Source organism: Ictalurus furcatus, chromosome 6 (genome assembly GCF_023375685.1).
Source record: "Ictalurus furcatus strain D&B chromosome 6, Billie_1.0, whole genome shotgun sequence".
NCBI lineage: Eukaryota > Metazoa > Chordata > Actinopteri > Siluriformes > Ictaluridae > Ictalurus > Ictalurus furcatus.
In genome coordinates, this window is record NC_071260.1 from 27,781,134 (window position 1) to 27,798,649 (window position 17,516).

General features: G+C 39.9%; 1 protein-coding gene across 1 annotated transcript in view; it reads right to left on the minus strand.

Moving 5' to 3' along the window:
* Positions 1-17,516, minus strand: part of spegb (striated muscle enriched protein kinase b) — a 104,984-nt gene that overhangs the window by 34,422 nt on the left and 53,046 nt on the right. The window contains exons 5-11 of the mRNA XM_053627445.1: positions 14,442-14,553; positions 9,695-11,286; positions 8,928-9,071; positions 8,520-8,702; positions 1,884-2,062; positions 1,601-1,689; positions 285-460 (exon numbers count right to left, since the gene is read on the minus strand). Of these exons, the coding sequence (XP_053483420.1) occupies positions 285-460; positions 1,601-1,689; positions 1,884-2,062; positions 8,520-8,702; positions 8,928-9,071; positions 9,695-11,286; positions 14,442-14,553 (2,475 nt within the window). The remainder of the gene's footprint in view (positions 1-284; positions 461-1,600; positions 1,690-1,883; positions 2,063-8,519; positions 8,703-8,927; positions 9,072-9,694; positions 11,287-14,441; positions 14,554-17,516) is intronic.

The following is a 17,516-nucleotide window of genomic DNA, read 5'->3' on the forward strand; positions in this document are numbered from 1 at the left end:
AAGTAGGTCTTCTCCACATTCACACAGACACATAAGCAACTGATCTGTAAAATATGCTCAACCTTATGGTGCAAATCCACAGGTATTAGCATGTGCTAGTATTAATATTAAGATAAAAACCTTTTGGGACCTTGTTTATGCTTTTCAGCCTGTAGGCAACTATTTTAAGAAGAACATATGCTCCTGATGATTGACCACAGAATTTTCAGGACTCACTGGCTTCTGTAATTATGATGATGTGTTTATGGGGTGGACAGGCTCGTATTATAAGATAAGGGCCTCACCTTTCACCTCTAATTTGCCCTCACACTGTTTGGTGCCATACTCGTTGATGATCTTGCAAGTGTACACACCAGCATCAGACTTCACAGCTGATTTTATTATCATCTCACAGTTGCCGTTCTCTGTCTCACGGACGATGTGTCGAGGACCTGTTTTTATAGTTACTCTGTCCCTCAGCCTAGATTTGAAAGGGGGAAAAAACAGGATTATATGTTATATAGATTATATAGATTATGCTACACTGCTGTATGTGAGCGTTTCAAAATAGATCCATATAGTGCATATCAATAACAACTTCGCTTATAACACTGTATATGGACAAATAGACATATAGATATGAATAGGAGATGCACTATTCTTTTTTTTTTTTTCCTTGCCAGAAAAGTTCATAGAGCAACTGGTTGAGACTAAAGGTGTGCATAACATCTGGGACCCACTAGATGCAACAAAAAAAGTCGCATTAATGCGATGATTTACTTTTATGCAGGCAGTCAGATATGAAGCTTGTGGGAGAAATACAGACTGCGGCACTGCCCGATTCATTTTCACCATTCATTCATCCTTAGTAACTGCCTGATCAGGGTTGCAGGAGTTTAAATTACTAGATCCAACTAAAGTCATTAAAAATATTACATGCAGGTACACACACACAAAAAACAAATAAATGCAGGTACATAATGGTAGGATTCATACTTAATTAAAATAAAAAATATATACCCATTTCATTTCAAACCATGTCCACGTTCCAGTTTTGTTTTTCTTGTTTAACCCTAACACTAGATGGATAGATACACAGCCTAAAATAATACTAAAATCTACAAATAATTATTAAACAATTATTAAAACAATTATTGAGAAGTAAAAAAAATAAAATAAAAATAAATAAAATTATAAGCCTATATTTTTTAACATAATATAGGCCTGGAAAATGAGACTGTCCATTTGTCACATTGATTTAAGGTTTTAATAATTTTAAATTTATTTTAAATTTATAAAAACACACACAAAAAAACCTAATAAATGAGGAAATATAGAAATACATTATTAGAGTTTAAACATACAATTACAGAAGTTATACAATTAAAAATTAACATCCAATTACCAAACTTAACTAAGCTCACAAATATTGTAGCTGAATATGATAAATGATTTGAACAAAAAAAAAAGGAACAAGTATTAATTAAAATAGATTTTTTAGAAGATTAAATAACATTAAAACACTGTTGTCTATAAGTGTTGTAGCTTTTACCAGTAAATGAAGCACCACTTTGACAATAATATTGACATTAATAAGTTGTGATTGAACACCAGAACCTACCAATAGAGCATTGGTTTGGGCTGGCCAGTCATTCGGACAGACATGATCACTTCTTGTCCCTCTATGACTGTCTGATCACCTACTGTAGCCTGAAAATATGATAGAATCACAGCAGGACACATTTTATACTGAAAATACTGTATCACAACAACCTAAAAGTAAATGCAGTAAATAACATTACTGATGCTACAATGCTGAATTGAGTTTTACAGTATATGCACACTTAATATGGTTAATTCAAACCTGCATTATTTAACTGTCCAAAGCTAATATGGCCATTCACCTGAAATGCAGGGGGCTCTTTAAAACGAGTGTCTATGATCTTCCGGGGTTCAAGACCATGATAGGATGATCCTACAAAATCCATGGCCTCCTCCAGGGGGCTGAGGTACTCCTCATCAGAGGTGATGGGGCTGCTAATGTCCTTGGGAACACCAAGGTTGCCTTGGTCTAGGCTAGGCTCTGAGGGTAAGACATATCAATCTCCCATGGTCTTTATTTAAAATACAGTCAGGATAATAATAATAATAATAATAATAATAAGAAGAAGAAGAAGAAGAAGAAGAAGAAGAAGAAGAGGAAGAAGAAGGCATTGCATTTTCGTAGCACCTTTCTAACACAAGGTTACTATACAAAAATATGTAGACTACAGAGAGAACCAAAGACAAGCAGGAAGAAGTAAGAGAAATGTGCTGGCAAAAAGAAGTATGCTTTAAGTTGCTTAAAATGGGATAGGCATGTTCAGTCATGAAGGGCTTGTGGGAAGGCACTGCAAAGTTTGGAGGCTATGCCAGTAAAATATTTGCTCCCCCATTGATGTCAGTTTGTATTTAGGATTAAGGCTGTAGGAGGTCAAAGAGATAAGAAGGAGCAATTCTCTGTGATGGATAACCAGTGTAACTCTTGCAACTCAAGCAGCTGAATTTTGATCATGTTGCAATCTATTTAAGGTTTTAGCATAAACGCCAAAGAATAATAATAACAGTAATCTAAGTGCGAGGTTATAAAAGCATGAACCAAGGTTACGGGGTCTTTCAAATGAAGTAAGGGGCAAAGCTGGGCAATGCTGCAGTGTTGATAAAAAGCAATTTTCGTGAGTGGTCTAATACAGGGTTCAGAAAACATGCATTAGATACAATGGACTGAAACACTGAAGCCTCAAATGTATTTTCAGTTCTGATTTTGGATCAAATAATGAAATGTGGATATTGCATTGTTTACTTAACACTATAGATACAAGTCACACATGCTAACTTGTACATTTAGGAATGGCTTTATAAATACTGGCTTAACAGCTTAACATCATTACATAATCTGCAATGACTATCCATTATTAATCTATCTACTATTCCCTAACCACTCTCAGGCAGAAAAACTCATTCTACGCCACAGAAGTTCACTGAAGTGTAAAATTTCACAGACTAGCAAGGATTGTGCCGGATCCTATCCATCATCAGTGAGAGGAGGGGACTCGAATAGAATGAAGCTAAAGGTTAAATAAAAAGAGATCCCTCTGTATTGCGGATGGCCAAGGATAGAATGAATCAGGTAATGCCAAATCCAAACTCTCAGTGTGACAATGTGGAGATTCAGCTCAGTACTTTTATGAAACATTGTCCATCTTGGAGATGGGTATTGGAGATGGACGAGTGAGCTCTGGGGATATAATGACTTACTTCTGTACTTTCTGTATAACCCTGGCTTATTTTAAGTTTCTGTGTTGTTCATATATCAGGAGTAATAATGATATAAATCGTAGGTCTTCCAAAAATACTAATATTAAAATAAAATGTAATACATTCCAGCATGCTAACGACCACTGCCTTGCTAAAGAAGCTGAGGGTGAAGGTGATGGACTGGCCAAGCATGTCTCCAGACCTAAACCCTATTGAGCATCTGTGGGGCATCCTCAAACGGAAGGTGGAGGAGCACAAGGTCTCTAACATCCACCAGCTCCGTGATGTTGTCATGGAGGAGTGGAAGAGGACTCCACTGGCAACCTGTGAAGCTCTGGTGAACTCCATACCCAAGAGGGTTAAGACAGTGCTGGAAAATAATGGTGGCCACACAAAATATTGACACTTTGGGCCCAATTTGGACATTTTCACTTAGGGGTATACTCACTTTTGTTGCCAGCGGTTTAGACATTAATGGCTGTGTGTTGAGTTATTTTGAGGGGACAGCAAATTTACACTGTTATACAAGCTGTACACTCACTACTTTACATTGCAGCAAAGTGTCATTTCTTCAGTGTTGTCACATGAAAAGATATAATCAAATATTTACAAAAATGTGAGGGGTTTACTCACTTTTGTGAGATACTGTACATTAATTTTGGAAAAATAGTTTTTTATGAGTTAGTTTAGCTTTTTTTTTTTTAAACAAATAAATATTTTTTCAAGAGATGATGGGCAGTGACATACACAGATCAACCAAAGCATTACAAGCACCTGTCTAATATTGTGTAGGTCCCCTTTGTGCCACCAAAACAGCTCAACAAGACCTCTGAAGGTGTGCTGTGGTATCTGGCACCAAGATGTTAGCAGCAGATCCTTTAAGTTGTGAAGTGAGGTCTCCATGGATTAGACTTGTTTGTCCAGCACATCATACAGATGTTTTCTCAGATTGAGATCTGGGGAATTTTTGAGGTCAGGTCAACACCTTGTACTCTTTTTTTCTTCAAACCATTCCTGAACAGGTTTTGCAGTGTGGCAGGGCACATTATCCTTGTGAAAGAGGCCACTGCCATTAGGGTATTCTGTTGTCATGAAGCCAAGATCAACTTTTTCAGCAATTTCACCAGTTGTCCTGCCTTGGACCACTTTTGGAAGGTACTAACTACTATATTCTGGGAACACCCCAGAAGACCTGTCGTTTTGGAGATGCTCTGACCCAGTCATCTAGCAATCACAGTTTGGCCCTTGTCAAAGTCACTCAGATCCTTAGACTTGCCCATTTTTCCTGCTCTCAACACATCAACTCTGAGAACTGACTCTTCACTTGCTGCCTAATATATCCCACCACTTGACAGGTGCCACTGTAACAAGATAATCAATGTTATTCACCTCACCTCTCAGTGGTCTTAATGTTATGGCTCATCAGTGTATTTGATGCCATCATACCTGAAACATTATTGTTTCATGCAGTAATATCATACAATTACAATTACACTGCAAAAAAGGAATTTCAAGAAAGTTAAAAAAAAAAAAAAAAAAGCGCCTTGTTTCTGGGAAATTAGTCTTATTTTCTGTGCAAAAAGAAAAATAATCTTGTCAAGCATGTTTTGTATTAGAAAAGTAATCTCATTTTAAGAAATATATCTAACTCTGTCTTAATAAAATATTCCAGTTAATATTGAGCAAGATTTAGCCAATAACAAGCTACAACAATGGTTGCATAATATCCCAGCAGAGGAACAAAATGGTTTTCCTTATTTTAAGACTTTTTTCAGTGAAGCAGGTATGTGTCATGGTTATGCTGAAATCTACGCTGAACATCAGCCCCAGCATGTCACACGGCCATGTCACACGTTCCACTGATCACTCACACCTGTTCTGTGTTACAACTAATAAGCACCCCAGAAGTTCTAGTTTTTCAGCACCTAATTGTCAACCTTTTGTTGTTGCCGTGTTCATGTGTTATCATGTGTCCTACAGCCGCTCTCATAGTCTGCATGTTTTTGCCCTGTGTCCATTGTTACATTTATACTTCTTGTTTTCACAGTTTTGGTTGTTTGTTTTGCACTTTATTCAATAAAAAATGTGCGCTTGCATTCGTTGCCTTCTACAATCCCTGACACTATCTTGCAGAGGTTTTTTTTTTACTGTTTCAATAAAAATGCTAAAAATAACAATGTTTCTGGTGCCGTAATTTAAGACAATCACTCATTTTTATTATGCTGTTTGAAGAAATTGTGATTAAGGGACAAATTATTAAAGTCTGCTCAATCAAGAGACGAAAATACTCATTTTAAGTAAGTCCATCTTGAATAACTGAGTTTTCATTGCTTGTAATAAGCACAACTTGCTTACATGTTGGCATTTTTGTCTAGGTTTAAGACCAAATAGCATTTTTAGTGACTACATATTTGTGTTATTTTCAGGATTTCTTAACAAGTCAGTTTTGCTTACCCCATTGGCATATTGTCTTGCTTGTTTTTGTGTACACTTTAACTAGATTTAAGTGTCTTGCTTGTTTCAAGAAAGGGTTGGGGTTTTTTGCAATGTAATTTGTAATTATAATTTGGTTTTGTATTTTGCCTGATATACACATTCAGATAATTTTCAGATTCAGATGTTCCTGAACAATAAATCAGGTGTGTTAAATGAGTTGTTTATTAATAACTAAATAATTATTTATTTAAAAACTCTTTAATGTAAGAAACTGCTATATATAAAATACTTAATGACATAAACAAACCAGTAGAATATTTTGGAAAAATGGCAAAACTTCATGGAGAAAATTGACTTCATTGTAAAATATTTAAAAACATTAAAAAAAGAAGGAAAAAAAAAAACATCGCTTCCTTCATATCTTTGGCTTACATCTTATAAATCATGATGTTCATGTGAATAATAAGAGATTTACTTTTAATTGGCAAACCAGTGCCCAAAATGTGTGAAGTGGTATTACTGTTGGTTGTTGAGCAGATCATATGAGCTTGCAGTGGGAATAAATAGACAGCACATACAGGGTTCTGCTTACCACCTTGTACACAGTATATATTACAGCAACCAGCATGTCATTATCACTCCTAAGCTAGAACATTTGTAAAGCACCCAAACACTTACTATGAGAATATACATTTCGGTAAAAAATAAAAAAATAAAAAATAAAATGACATCATTTAAATAAACATATGTACAAGCAAAGACCAATACAATAACAACCGGGTATTCTACCAACTTCAATTACCGTATCATTCTTTAATATGACATTTAGTTTTAGAATGGTCTCACACTTACCTGTGCCACTGGTGGCCAGACAAATGCAGTGCCGTGGTTAAATCATGTTACCATTTACATCAATTATCTCTTTTCATCTGTCTGTATTTTAAGAGTCACTTACAGAAGTCCTTCCAAGCAGCCGTGCATACACACAAACACACCATACATGCAGAGCTCCTCCTGGCTCCCATTAAGGATTATTTCAGTAGAAAAGACAGCCATATCATGTCTCTCATAGCAACCATCCTATTTATATTTTACAGTATGCAGTTTAGTCCTAGCAGAGGGAGAATGGTGCCATTTCAGTAAATTGCTGGTATTGTTTAAAAAATTGTGAAAGGAAAGTGTTTTCTCTGAAGTATTTACAGACAAGTTGTGGTTCATTTCACCCGAAAATGCCGCAGGTGTCAAATTTACAAAGAAAATGTGGTTCTTACGAACAAATCATCATCAGATTGTTATACATATGTCCAGACAATATTAAAAAATAAAGTAAAATGCAAATAAGAACTTCAGCAGTGGCACATTGCATAAGAAATTCTATCCTTATTTCGCCTGATTTTATGTAAATGTTCCAGCAGGCTATTATTCAAATGGGATTGAGATACAAATGACCGAGACAGAAAATAAAAGTTGGATTTTAATAGGCAAATGGATGAATTGTTTTTTAACTCAGCTCCAGCCGAATCACTACGCAGATGAACATGACCACATTTCCTGACGATTTTATTCCATTTCAAGTCCATTTCCATACTCATTATATTTGATTTGCGAATTGATTTACTTTGAAGTGTCACCTTTTATCATAAACACTGCAACATGCACCTTAAAAGCTATATAATTAATTCAAAAGAAACATATTTGCTGCAGTTAATTCATGAGGATATAGTGCAGATGTCATTTAGACGACACTTTATAATGAGAGCTACTGCAAAGTGCTGTGGCAGCTTGTTTGTATCAGATGAAGCTTTTGAACATCCAGGCTAAATGACTACTAGAGGCATGTAGCATCAGTCTGTGTGTTTCCAATTTGTCCAGCTGTTTGTGTGCGTTTCCATAAAATCCATGCCAACAGAACAGCAAATGACGAGAACATGAACAGTTATAAAGCAAATGATTAGTTTAAAAAAAAAAAACATGGGTGTGGCTGTGCGATCTACAAACAACAGTCTTTTGCTCCGGTTGCTATGGTAACTATTGCTATGGAGCTAAGGTTAGAGAGTGAGGGGAGAAAAGGAGGTGATGCAAGAGACACAGATATAAGGCTAGAGAAAGAAAGCAAAGGGCTTACTTAAATTGAAAGTGTCAGTAGGAAGATAAACAGGAAAGCATTCAGTCTAAATTAGTAACTATCTCCCTCCAGGGATGAGTTTATCACCAGCACTGAGCTGCTAACCCAGACCTGTAGGAACGTAGGTTGGTGAAATGACTCACTGCTTCGTCCTTTAATCCCACTGAAATAACCAGAGGTGCTAAAATTCCCCACATCACCCTCCAAAATGCCTCCCCCTCAGCTGGGAATATAGAAAGTACTGAACTCTGAGGATCAATGATGTAATGCTATGTCACCTTTCTCTGCCTTTCAAATAGTCTTTTCCATGAATACACAAGAATGAGCAAGAGGGAGCAAGAAAGTAGAACTGAAAAGCAAAATATCCTTTTAAATGCATTTCCAAAGACTTCTCAAGAACCCTAAAAGAAGGATTAAAGATGGAATGCTTCTCTGTGGGGCGCTCAATACACATCAGTGTCAGACTTTCTAAATATATTAGTGATGAGATTTCTGACTCCAGGCTAGTGTCAGAAAAAGGGCTTGTAATCATGTTATGTTCTGGACAAGTCATACCAGAATGAAGAATTTAGTTTAGTATAACATCTCTGCTTTGGCATCAGAAAACACAACTATAATGAGAACATTGAATGACACATTATTCTTGAAATGCCTGGCAGGCTGCCTAAAAGTAAGCACTCACCTGGTTTGATAAAGAGGGTGGCTCTGCAGGAAGCCTTGCCCACCTCATTTGTAGCTGTTACGGTATATGTGCCAGCATCACTTGGCTTTGTCCTTTTGATGAGAAGAGAGTGCCTCTCTCCCTCCACTTTCACCATGTGTGTGGGACTGTTCATTATTTCCACATTGTTCTGCGTCCATGTCACTAGATGTTAAAAACTCATACATGTAAGGCTATTTGTATTCAGTGACTGGTACAGTTTTAATGAGGTTTTTTTTGCTCTGCTTTTTCCAACGACTTATGGTTGTATAACATTCAGCGGTTGCAAGACAATACTAAATGTGCATATGGAATTAAATAGCCTGCAGTCATGTCAGATATTTATGCTTTTTTTTGGTGCTCTTCAAAAGGTTAACAACAAGAACTTGCCTTCAGGAAGAGGATTGCCAGCAATGATGCACTTCAGCAAAACCTCAGCACCCGAGGGTGCTACCATGTCCTGAAGAGGAAACTCAAACAGTGGGGCCTCTAGAGGGTCTTCTTCTGCTGACATGTATGAGTCATCAGAAGATTCTGCAAAGATACCATGAGGATAGGAACGTTACTGCAACAGAAATAAATTTTGCATTTATATTGATACATTTGAGAGACGCTTTTGTCCAAAGTGACTTAATCAAGGGCCTTTGTTCTAGGGCCAACAGTGGCAGCTGTGGGATTTAAATTTATAACCTTCCAATCAGTAGACCAGAGCCCTAACCACTGAGCCACCACTGCTCCTAAGCAGAACTACCCATTAGCCTCTGCTAACTGACCTTTAGGTATGCTAGGCTACAGCTTATTACAGTCATTATTAACACGGGTAGGTATTTTCGATCCCACACATCTTTGGAGATTACTTTTTACATGTCTTTTAAGATTACTTTTTGGACAGAGTTTGTAATACACAAATTCTGATCCACATACAAGGACTGCTCCTGGTTGGTCTAGTACCATAAAGTAATACATTGACTAACTGCCAGGACTTGTTGAGGATCTTAATACATATGACTTGTCAAAGCAGAAATTCAATATCTTACTGAATGTTATAACTTGTCAGAATATGCCAATTAGACATTTAATACTTTGACTCACAGACTATTACACACAAATTATTTTGTTAAATAGAAATCATTCATGAATAAACACAACACACCTACCTAATTCAGGAGACATGGGTCTTTGTTTACATCCCCTCCCTCTCACTCTCTGAGGTTTTTCCTCTTTGGAAGTGGCATTTTTAATTGTTTTATCACTGTGTGCAGGTACAGAAGTTTCTGTCTCCATTGGCTCTTCAACAATGATCTGTGGGATAGTGATCTTTACGGCTGGTGCTAGAGGAGTCACATCTATCTCCATCTTCTCTTCTTTAGTGGAGGTGAGTGAAACCCTTGGAGGTTTAAGAGGTGGTGCCTGGACAGGACACTCTTGTTCTGCATTAATTTCACCCTGCACAAGAGGACTTGCAGGTCTTCTGTCCAGCTTTCTCAGAGTGATCTCTATGGGTGTTTTTCTATGTACAGTTTCATCCTCTATGTGGACTGGTGTGACTTCCTGGACATAACCTACCCTCTTTACAAGTGGGCTTGCAGGTCTTGGTTCCACCTTGCGCAATGTCATCTCCAGGACATTTCTGGATGGTGACTCTGCTCTTGTTCTGCGAGGTGAGTGTGGGCGCTCATCAGTCACAGAGGTGATTTCCACAATTGGAGATCTTCGAGTGTTCTCAGCAACTGGACTAGGTCCATGCATTAGTCTTGGAATCCTTTGTCCAGGTAACTCAGATGGTGACATACCTTCTGGAGGTGAAGGCTCCTCTCTCATTTGGTTAATTGTTTTAGTTGTCATGGGTGACCTCTCTCGCACAACTTGCTCCTGTAACAATGATTCCTGCTGCTGAAACTGCCGTGTTTGCACCTGTGGTGATTTGTCTTTGGCTTGCTCTTTCAATTTCTTCTCTTGCTCCTGCTGAGCACGCTCCCGGTCCTGTAGCTTTTGAAGCACCTGAGGTGGGATGGGCTCCAGTTTTCTTATAGGCTGCCTGCCCCTGTGAAAAGTGGAGAGCTGTTCAGTAGAGAAAGACTTCTTCATATGTGGTTTCCCCACAAGCTTCTTGATTCGCTGGAGCTCCTCTGTGAACTTGTGCTCTATGTCTTGCACTTTCTGGGAGTAGCGAGGTCTGTCCTCCAGAGAAGCAGCTCTTTGCCTGAACACAGATCTTCTCTGCTCTGCATCTGCCTTCAAAGCTTCATGGAGGTCCTCCTTGGAACTTTCTCTTGAGATCCCTAGACGGCTCCCTCCATCATCAGAGTCAATGGAAGGAGCTCTGTTAAATCCAGCCCAAGAGCGTCCAGAGATTGACCCCTCAGGATTGTCAATGCTTCTTCTGCGCTCTTCAAAAACTCTCACCTTTTCAAAGATCTTGGAACTTGGCCGTGTTAGTTTAGGAGAGGGACGGGGGGTCAGGTCCTTCCGGGAGTAGTCACTGACAGGGGTCTGGGGTCGAGAGTCCTGCGCACTACTCTGGGACATGGCTGAAGACTTAGGTTGCTTAATCTTCTCCTCAAACTCTCCAGGTACTGTGTCTTGGTATTCACTCGGCACAACAGCTTTCTTGCGTGGGGTCAGGGGCGTGGGGGGGCCTGAGCCAGATCGGCCGAGCATGGGAGAGGTGGATGAACGGATAATTTTAGGGGAAGGGAGAGGGAGAACTTGTGGGGGAGATTCCCTCAAAACTTCCTCAGATTGGCTCCTGAAAGAAGGCGATTAACGGAAATGTTCGGTTAGACTATTGGGTTAATAAGGGGGAGGAGCCCAGCTATTTGGAAGAGGACAGGGGGCCAGAGAGGCATTTTGTCTTGGGAATACAATGTATGCAAGGGGAAATTTGTGGAGGCTTGTACATTTCAGTGTCTCTGTGTGTTTGTCTTGAGTGGAAATATTGGGGTTTAACCCAATTATAAGTGGGGTAAAGAAATAAAATAAAAAATAAAAAACAGGTACAGCAAATACCTAGTAATCAGATCTACTCTAATTTGTTGTTTTATAAAGTTTTGGTAAAACTTGTGATTGTAAGTTAAAAAAATAAAGATAAATATAAAGAAATAGCAATGCCTTTTACATTGGTCTTGGGGTGACAGTCAAGACCAAGTCTCACTCTGCCCGAAAACGTGACTTTCATCACAGTAGAACCAAATGAAATAAATTCAATTCAATTTACAATACACCTAAGTGTGTAGGTTTGGTGAAGCCAAATGGAGCCTACTAGCCAATTCCTTCCAAAAACACTGGACTAGACCACCATATATGACTGGATATACACATCTGTAGGTCAAATGTCTTGCCATAGCTGAGAAGGAAAAGTTTAAATTATTATTATTTAGAATAAGCACTCTACATTAAGATGACTTTAGTTAGGGGGCTATTTGAATTATCTCTGTCCTGAAAACCATCCAGAGTGAATAAATGTAAATATTTCCCCTTTATACATAGCTATGCCAACCTGCAGTCACCTGACTGTGTGAAAACAGAGTTACTGTAAATGGTTTTGTTTTTTCAATCCACGGGCTTCCTTCCCAGCCTGCAGATGTTTAGACTTACTTCTGTATGAGATATCCAGTGTAAAGGACTGCATCACCCAAGCAGTGTCAAAACCATGCAAAGGAACATGACCGTGCAAGAATTTGGAAAAATAACACTCAGATGCTCTTTAATAGTGGGTTGTGTTAGTGCACTATGAAAAAACAGCAATTAGTAATGGCACCCTAGCCATGCGGGCTGTTTTTCAGTGGAAAATTTTCTTTTGTTTATTTAAACCTACAGTTCAACGACACTATTTTTAATTACTTAAGAATGAAATAGGCAAATTACCAAGATTTGGTTGTTCATTTAAAACTTTATTTCAGATATCAAATTTACAGTGTTACAATGACTATGACTATGTTTTGCAATGCCTCTATTCTATTGTCTAATATAAAAAATCTAAATAATAGCAATTATTCAATTGCTATATAAGCTGAGGGATTCATCTATATATATATATATATATATATATATATATATATATATATATATATATATATATATAAAATATTTTTAATTACAATATATGTAAATATGTTTATATATTTATATTTATATATCATAAGTTTGGCATAAAGTGCATGCAAGGAGTCATGCTGAAGCAATTTTTCAATAAAAAGCATGCAGAGAAATCAGAGAACCTAAAAGGGCCGATGGCACCTCACACAAACAATATGATGCAAATAATAGCAATTACCACAAGTTTATTTTAATTTGCATCTATTGCCGTGGAGGTAAATAAAATAGAAAATAGGCAAAATAGAAAATGCACATAGAAAATGGGGGTCAAAGGAAAGTATGAACTAAAAGAAAATAAATCTAGATGAGGCACAGAAAAGGCAGTAATTCTGGGCAAGGGAGGTGGCAGTTAATTTAATCAAATGTTCTTTCTTATTTTGCGAAAGCAATATGATTTCTGTATTGAGTTACAGTCTAATGTGATGAAAATGGATATGCTAAAAACAATATCCCATACATTTCACTAATTTGACCTGATTTGAAAATGTAATGACATATTCAACATATTCTTTCTTTTTTTAAGGGCCATTATAATATTTTTTATATTTCACTTTAACATCTGGCTGCAGTGTAGTGAGCTGTGCTGGGCAACAAGAAAAGAGCATGTAATTTCCTTATAGAATGGCGGTTGGCACATTACATAACTGCGATCTGACAGTGGATTATTGGCTGGTAGGCTTCTAAGGCCAGGTCTGTAGTTGGAATTATTTCTCTGTGCAATGATATCTCTGAACAATGATTTCTCTGTGCCTATCAAGGTGATGAAATTCACATATTTACTGAAAATATTATTCTGGCCATTAAATGGGGCATGATGTTTAAATTAATTTGGAGTTTGGCAGGAATATTTGGAGTCCTAGGTGATGTTGCTTGTATTGTTGGCCCTGGCTCTAACATGGCTGTGGGGATGATGCTGAGGAGGAGGGACAGAATCAGAAAATCCTGTCTTTCTTTTTGTTTCGTTCTCTTTCTTTTTATTTCATGCACCATATAACAACTGCAAACGGATCAAGCACCCACATGAAGGATGATTTGTGCTCAAAAGCTCTGCTTTGCCACTTTCTTAGCAACACTTTCGGAATTACATAAGGGTGAGATTTGCAGCTGAAAACAAAACAGCCTCAGTGCAGTTGGCTTGCATCGCTGCGATATCTGCTCATTCCTACATTGTCATTGCTTTAGTTTGCTGAACCTCCACCTGTGAATGAGTCACATCTAATTGTAATAGGTTTGGCATTTCATGCTGCTCTCTCGCAGTGGGCTGATCTGAACCTCATCCAAATGTGAAGAGCCTACATTCTTTCTTTCTCTCTCTCTCTCTCTCTCTCTCTCTCTCTCTCTCTCTCGCTCTCTCTCCTATAGACAGAGCAGGGAAAGAAATTAAGGGGTCACACCCTTGGCTCTGGTCTGAGTCACCTCCCCTCCTCAGCACACACACACAGGGCTCCATGTCACAACGAAGGCCTCCTGTGGCACTAGGACTGGGAAAGTGGGCTGTTTATGGATGTTTTGCAGGGTCAATTTAAAAATATATATATTATGATTAATTGCTGTTTATATTGTGGGCGGCTGGAGTTATGAATAGTTTAATCATTTGCTCTTGGGAATGCTTTGTATTACAGGGGAATAGAAAAAGTCCTTCCTCTATAGAGACTGAACGTGCTACCATAGTAATCGCTAGCTAAAGACACACTTTCCTCTGACCCCCACACTGGCCGGGACAGATTGGCGCGGGAAGCCCGGATCAGTGGCTCGACCCCTAGGTGCCTGATGTGGGTGGCCATCGGCTCCCGGCCGGTGCCTTGCCTGGCGGCCTGTGGCCCCGCTGCTCTTGATCCCAGGGACTGCACCTCTCTCTCCACCACCGTGTTCTCACCATGACCACTAGCACCTGATGCCACGTCCATCATCCGCTCACCTGCAGAAATAATGAAATGGGAGAGGTAGGAGTATGTGCTTTAAGAAAACCTAAATGTCATTATACCCAGTGGCCCAGTCTCATAATTGAAACAAAAAAGTAATGCAACACTTTTTTTTCTATGTCACAGAGCTGCTGAAGATTGGATTCTGATTGGACAGTAGTTAAATATATGGTGGCATTTTCTGTCAGGAGATGTGTATTTAGCATTCTGTAACAATCAGATGTAGGAAAGGATGTTCTTTTGGAAAATGATTCCCCCCTCCCTTTTTTGTTATTTTTTGTGTTGTTTCTCAGCAACAAGCCAAGCTTTAATATTAAGAATAAACTTTATTTTATAGAGTGCTTTAAAAGCAGCTTCTCAAAGCGCTGTACACAAAATTAGGCTGTAATATCGAATGAATTTATGTGGCGTAGACAACCCCGCTGCAGCACACACATCCTGTAAGGGTACCCCTTCGAGGAGTTGACCCCCCTAGTGGAATGAGCCATTATGCCCAGAGGCTTAGCGAGACCGCGCACCTCATAAGCGATAGAGATTGCTTCCACTATACAATTAGAGATGCACTGCTTCGACACAGCATCACCTCTACAGCATATGTAGGCACTTTAGGAATATAATCCTATAGAATATAGGAAGGCTTTGGCTAGTCAAGGCAGGGAGGGGATGTCGCTTGAGAGATGTCAGGGCCAGCATCGCATGAGAGATGTCAGGGCCAGCAGAAGCGCTACCTTTAGAGTCAGAAGCTTCTCAGAGGCTGACTCTAAGGGCTCAAATGGGGCATCTGACAGACCTTCCAGGACCACAGAAAGGTCCCAGGAAGGTATGCGTGGTCTGCAGACCACGCATACCTCACGCCTCAGCCACGTGACACCACCCATAAACCTCAAAGTTAGAGGATGTTGCCCCACAGAGGCTCCATCGGCTCCATCCATAGGGTTGTGGCTGGCCAAAATGGTGGCCAGCCACATTTATTTATATGCCACTTTTTGCCACTCAAATTGCCACTGCAATTTATATGCCACTCCAGATGAGGGCTGCTCCAAAGACAGTGAGCTGGACAGCCATCTAAGACTGTTCCCCAGCCCATAAGGGAGGTGTCTGTCATTACTGTCTTGCAATAAGGAGATGCCCCTGGAGTGTGTCCCAAGGCTAGAGACTGGGAACACCTCCAAATTCTAAGAACACCTAGGTATCACCACGTAACACTGATTACTCTTGATTACCCCAACTTTTTAGCCACCACTGAAACGGTCTCATATGCAATAGGCCCCACGGTATGATGTCGGCTGCTGCTGCCATAAGCCCCAACAGTCTCTGGTAGAGACTGGAAGGGATGCCCAGACCAAGCTTTATCTTGCTCAATGTTGATAGAATTGACCCTACGCATGTTGGGGATAGAAACACCCTCATCATAGTAGAATCCCATATAACCTCTAGAAAAGTTGCCTTCTGCACTGGAAAAAGCATACTTTTTTTTGAGCTACAACCTGAGCCCCAATCTCCTCATGTGGGTGAGAACAATATCTCAGTGTTGAAGCGCCAGTACCCTGGATCATGCTAGAATTAACCACTCATCCAGGTAGTTTAGTACACGGATGCCCTGGGGTCGCAATGGAGCCAGAGTGGCATCTATGCACTTTGTGAAGGTGTGATAAAGCTTGCCCGAAGGGAAGAACCTGATATAGGTATGCATTGCCTCCAAACGCAAACCTTAGGAACTTCCTGTGACTGGTGATATTTCTATGTGGAAATATGAGTCTTTTTGATCTATTGTTACAAACCAGTCCTTGAACTGAATCTGTGGAATGATAAGTTTGAGCGCCAGCATCTTAAACCTGTATGTCCAAAGAGTGTGGTTCAGATGACGCAGATCTCCCATCTTTTTTGCAGACCAGCAAATATTGGCTGTAAAAAGCTCTCTTCCTCAGGGAATGGGGTACATGTTTGATGTCCAAGAGGGATCTTACTTCCTGCGCTAACATTGGGCTCTGCTCTGTGCTGACTACTGTGGTGAGCTCTGAATTAGACCCAGTAACCCTTTTCTACAATAAACAGAACCCATGGAGACACATTTGGCGGTAGTTTCCATACTGTCAGATGGTCTTTTAGTGATGTTAACGCTTCCACATTTTGTTGGAGGGAAAGCATCAGATTTTTGTTGCCCTGTGACAGCTCGCAGACTAGAGAAGACTGAAAACTTTGGAAGGCCTTGGCTAGGGGAGGCCCTACAGTAGTACAGGGTGCTAACTTCCCTGTCAACCTCACATCCCCTGATACATCCCTCCACAGCCCATCAGGACTACTCCTTCTTTGTCTGCTTGGCCTTTATGATTATTCTCATATCCGGCCTATTAGCAGACTGCAACTGTGGCTGCCCTTTATCCCTGGCTCTCCGCAGGGGAAGGTGAGCCACCACACTCTCTTTCTGTGCCTCCCTCACACTAGCGCTGGCCCAGGCTCCACTCATAGATGCCCGGGCAAACTCGTCACAATGGGGAAGGAACTGGCTGAATGCCGGCATTTGCTGTTTTGTCTTGCGAAACCTGTTGTGATGGCATTGACCAAACTGCTCAACAGTCCAGGAGGTTCAACAGGGGCATCCAGCAGGGAGACCTTATCTTTGTCCCCTATCCCTGAGAGGTTGAGCCATAGGTGCTTCTCTGCCGCAACCAAGCTACCCATGGAATGGAAAATATGATCGGCCGTTTGCTGGGTTGCCCAGAGAGACAAATCCATGGTGTGGCAAAGCTCTGCTACTGCTTCGGGCCCAATTCCCTCCCTAATGTCAAGCTCATTCAGCAGGTCTGTTCGGTAGGCCTGCAACACTGACATTATATGCAGTGACCCACAAGCGAGACCCGCTGCTGCATAGGCCTTGCCTACCAACGTCGAGGTGGCCTTACATGGCTTGGAAGTCTAGACTGGTCGCCCAAAATTACCTGCCATCGATGGCAAGGTA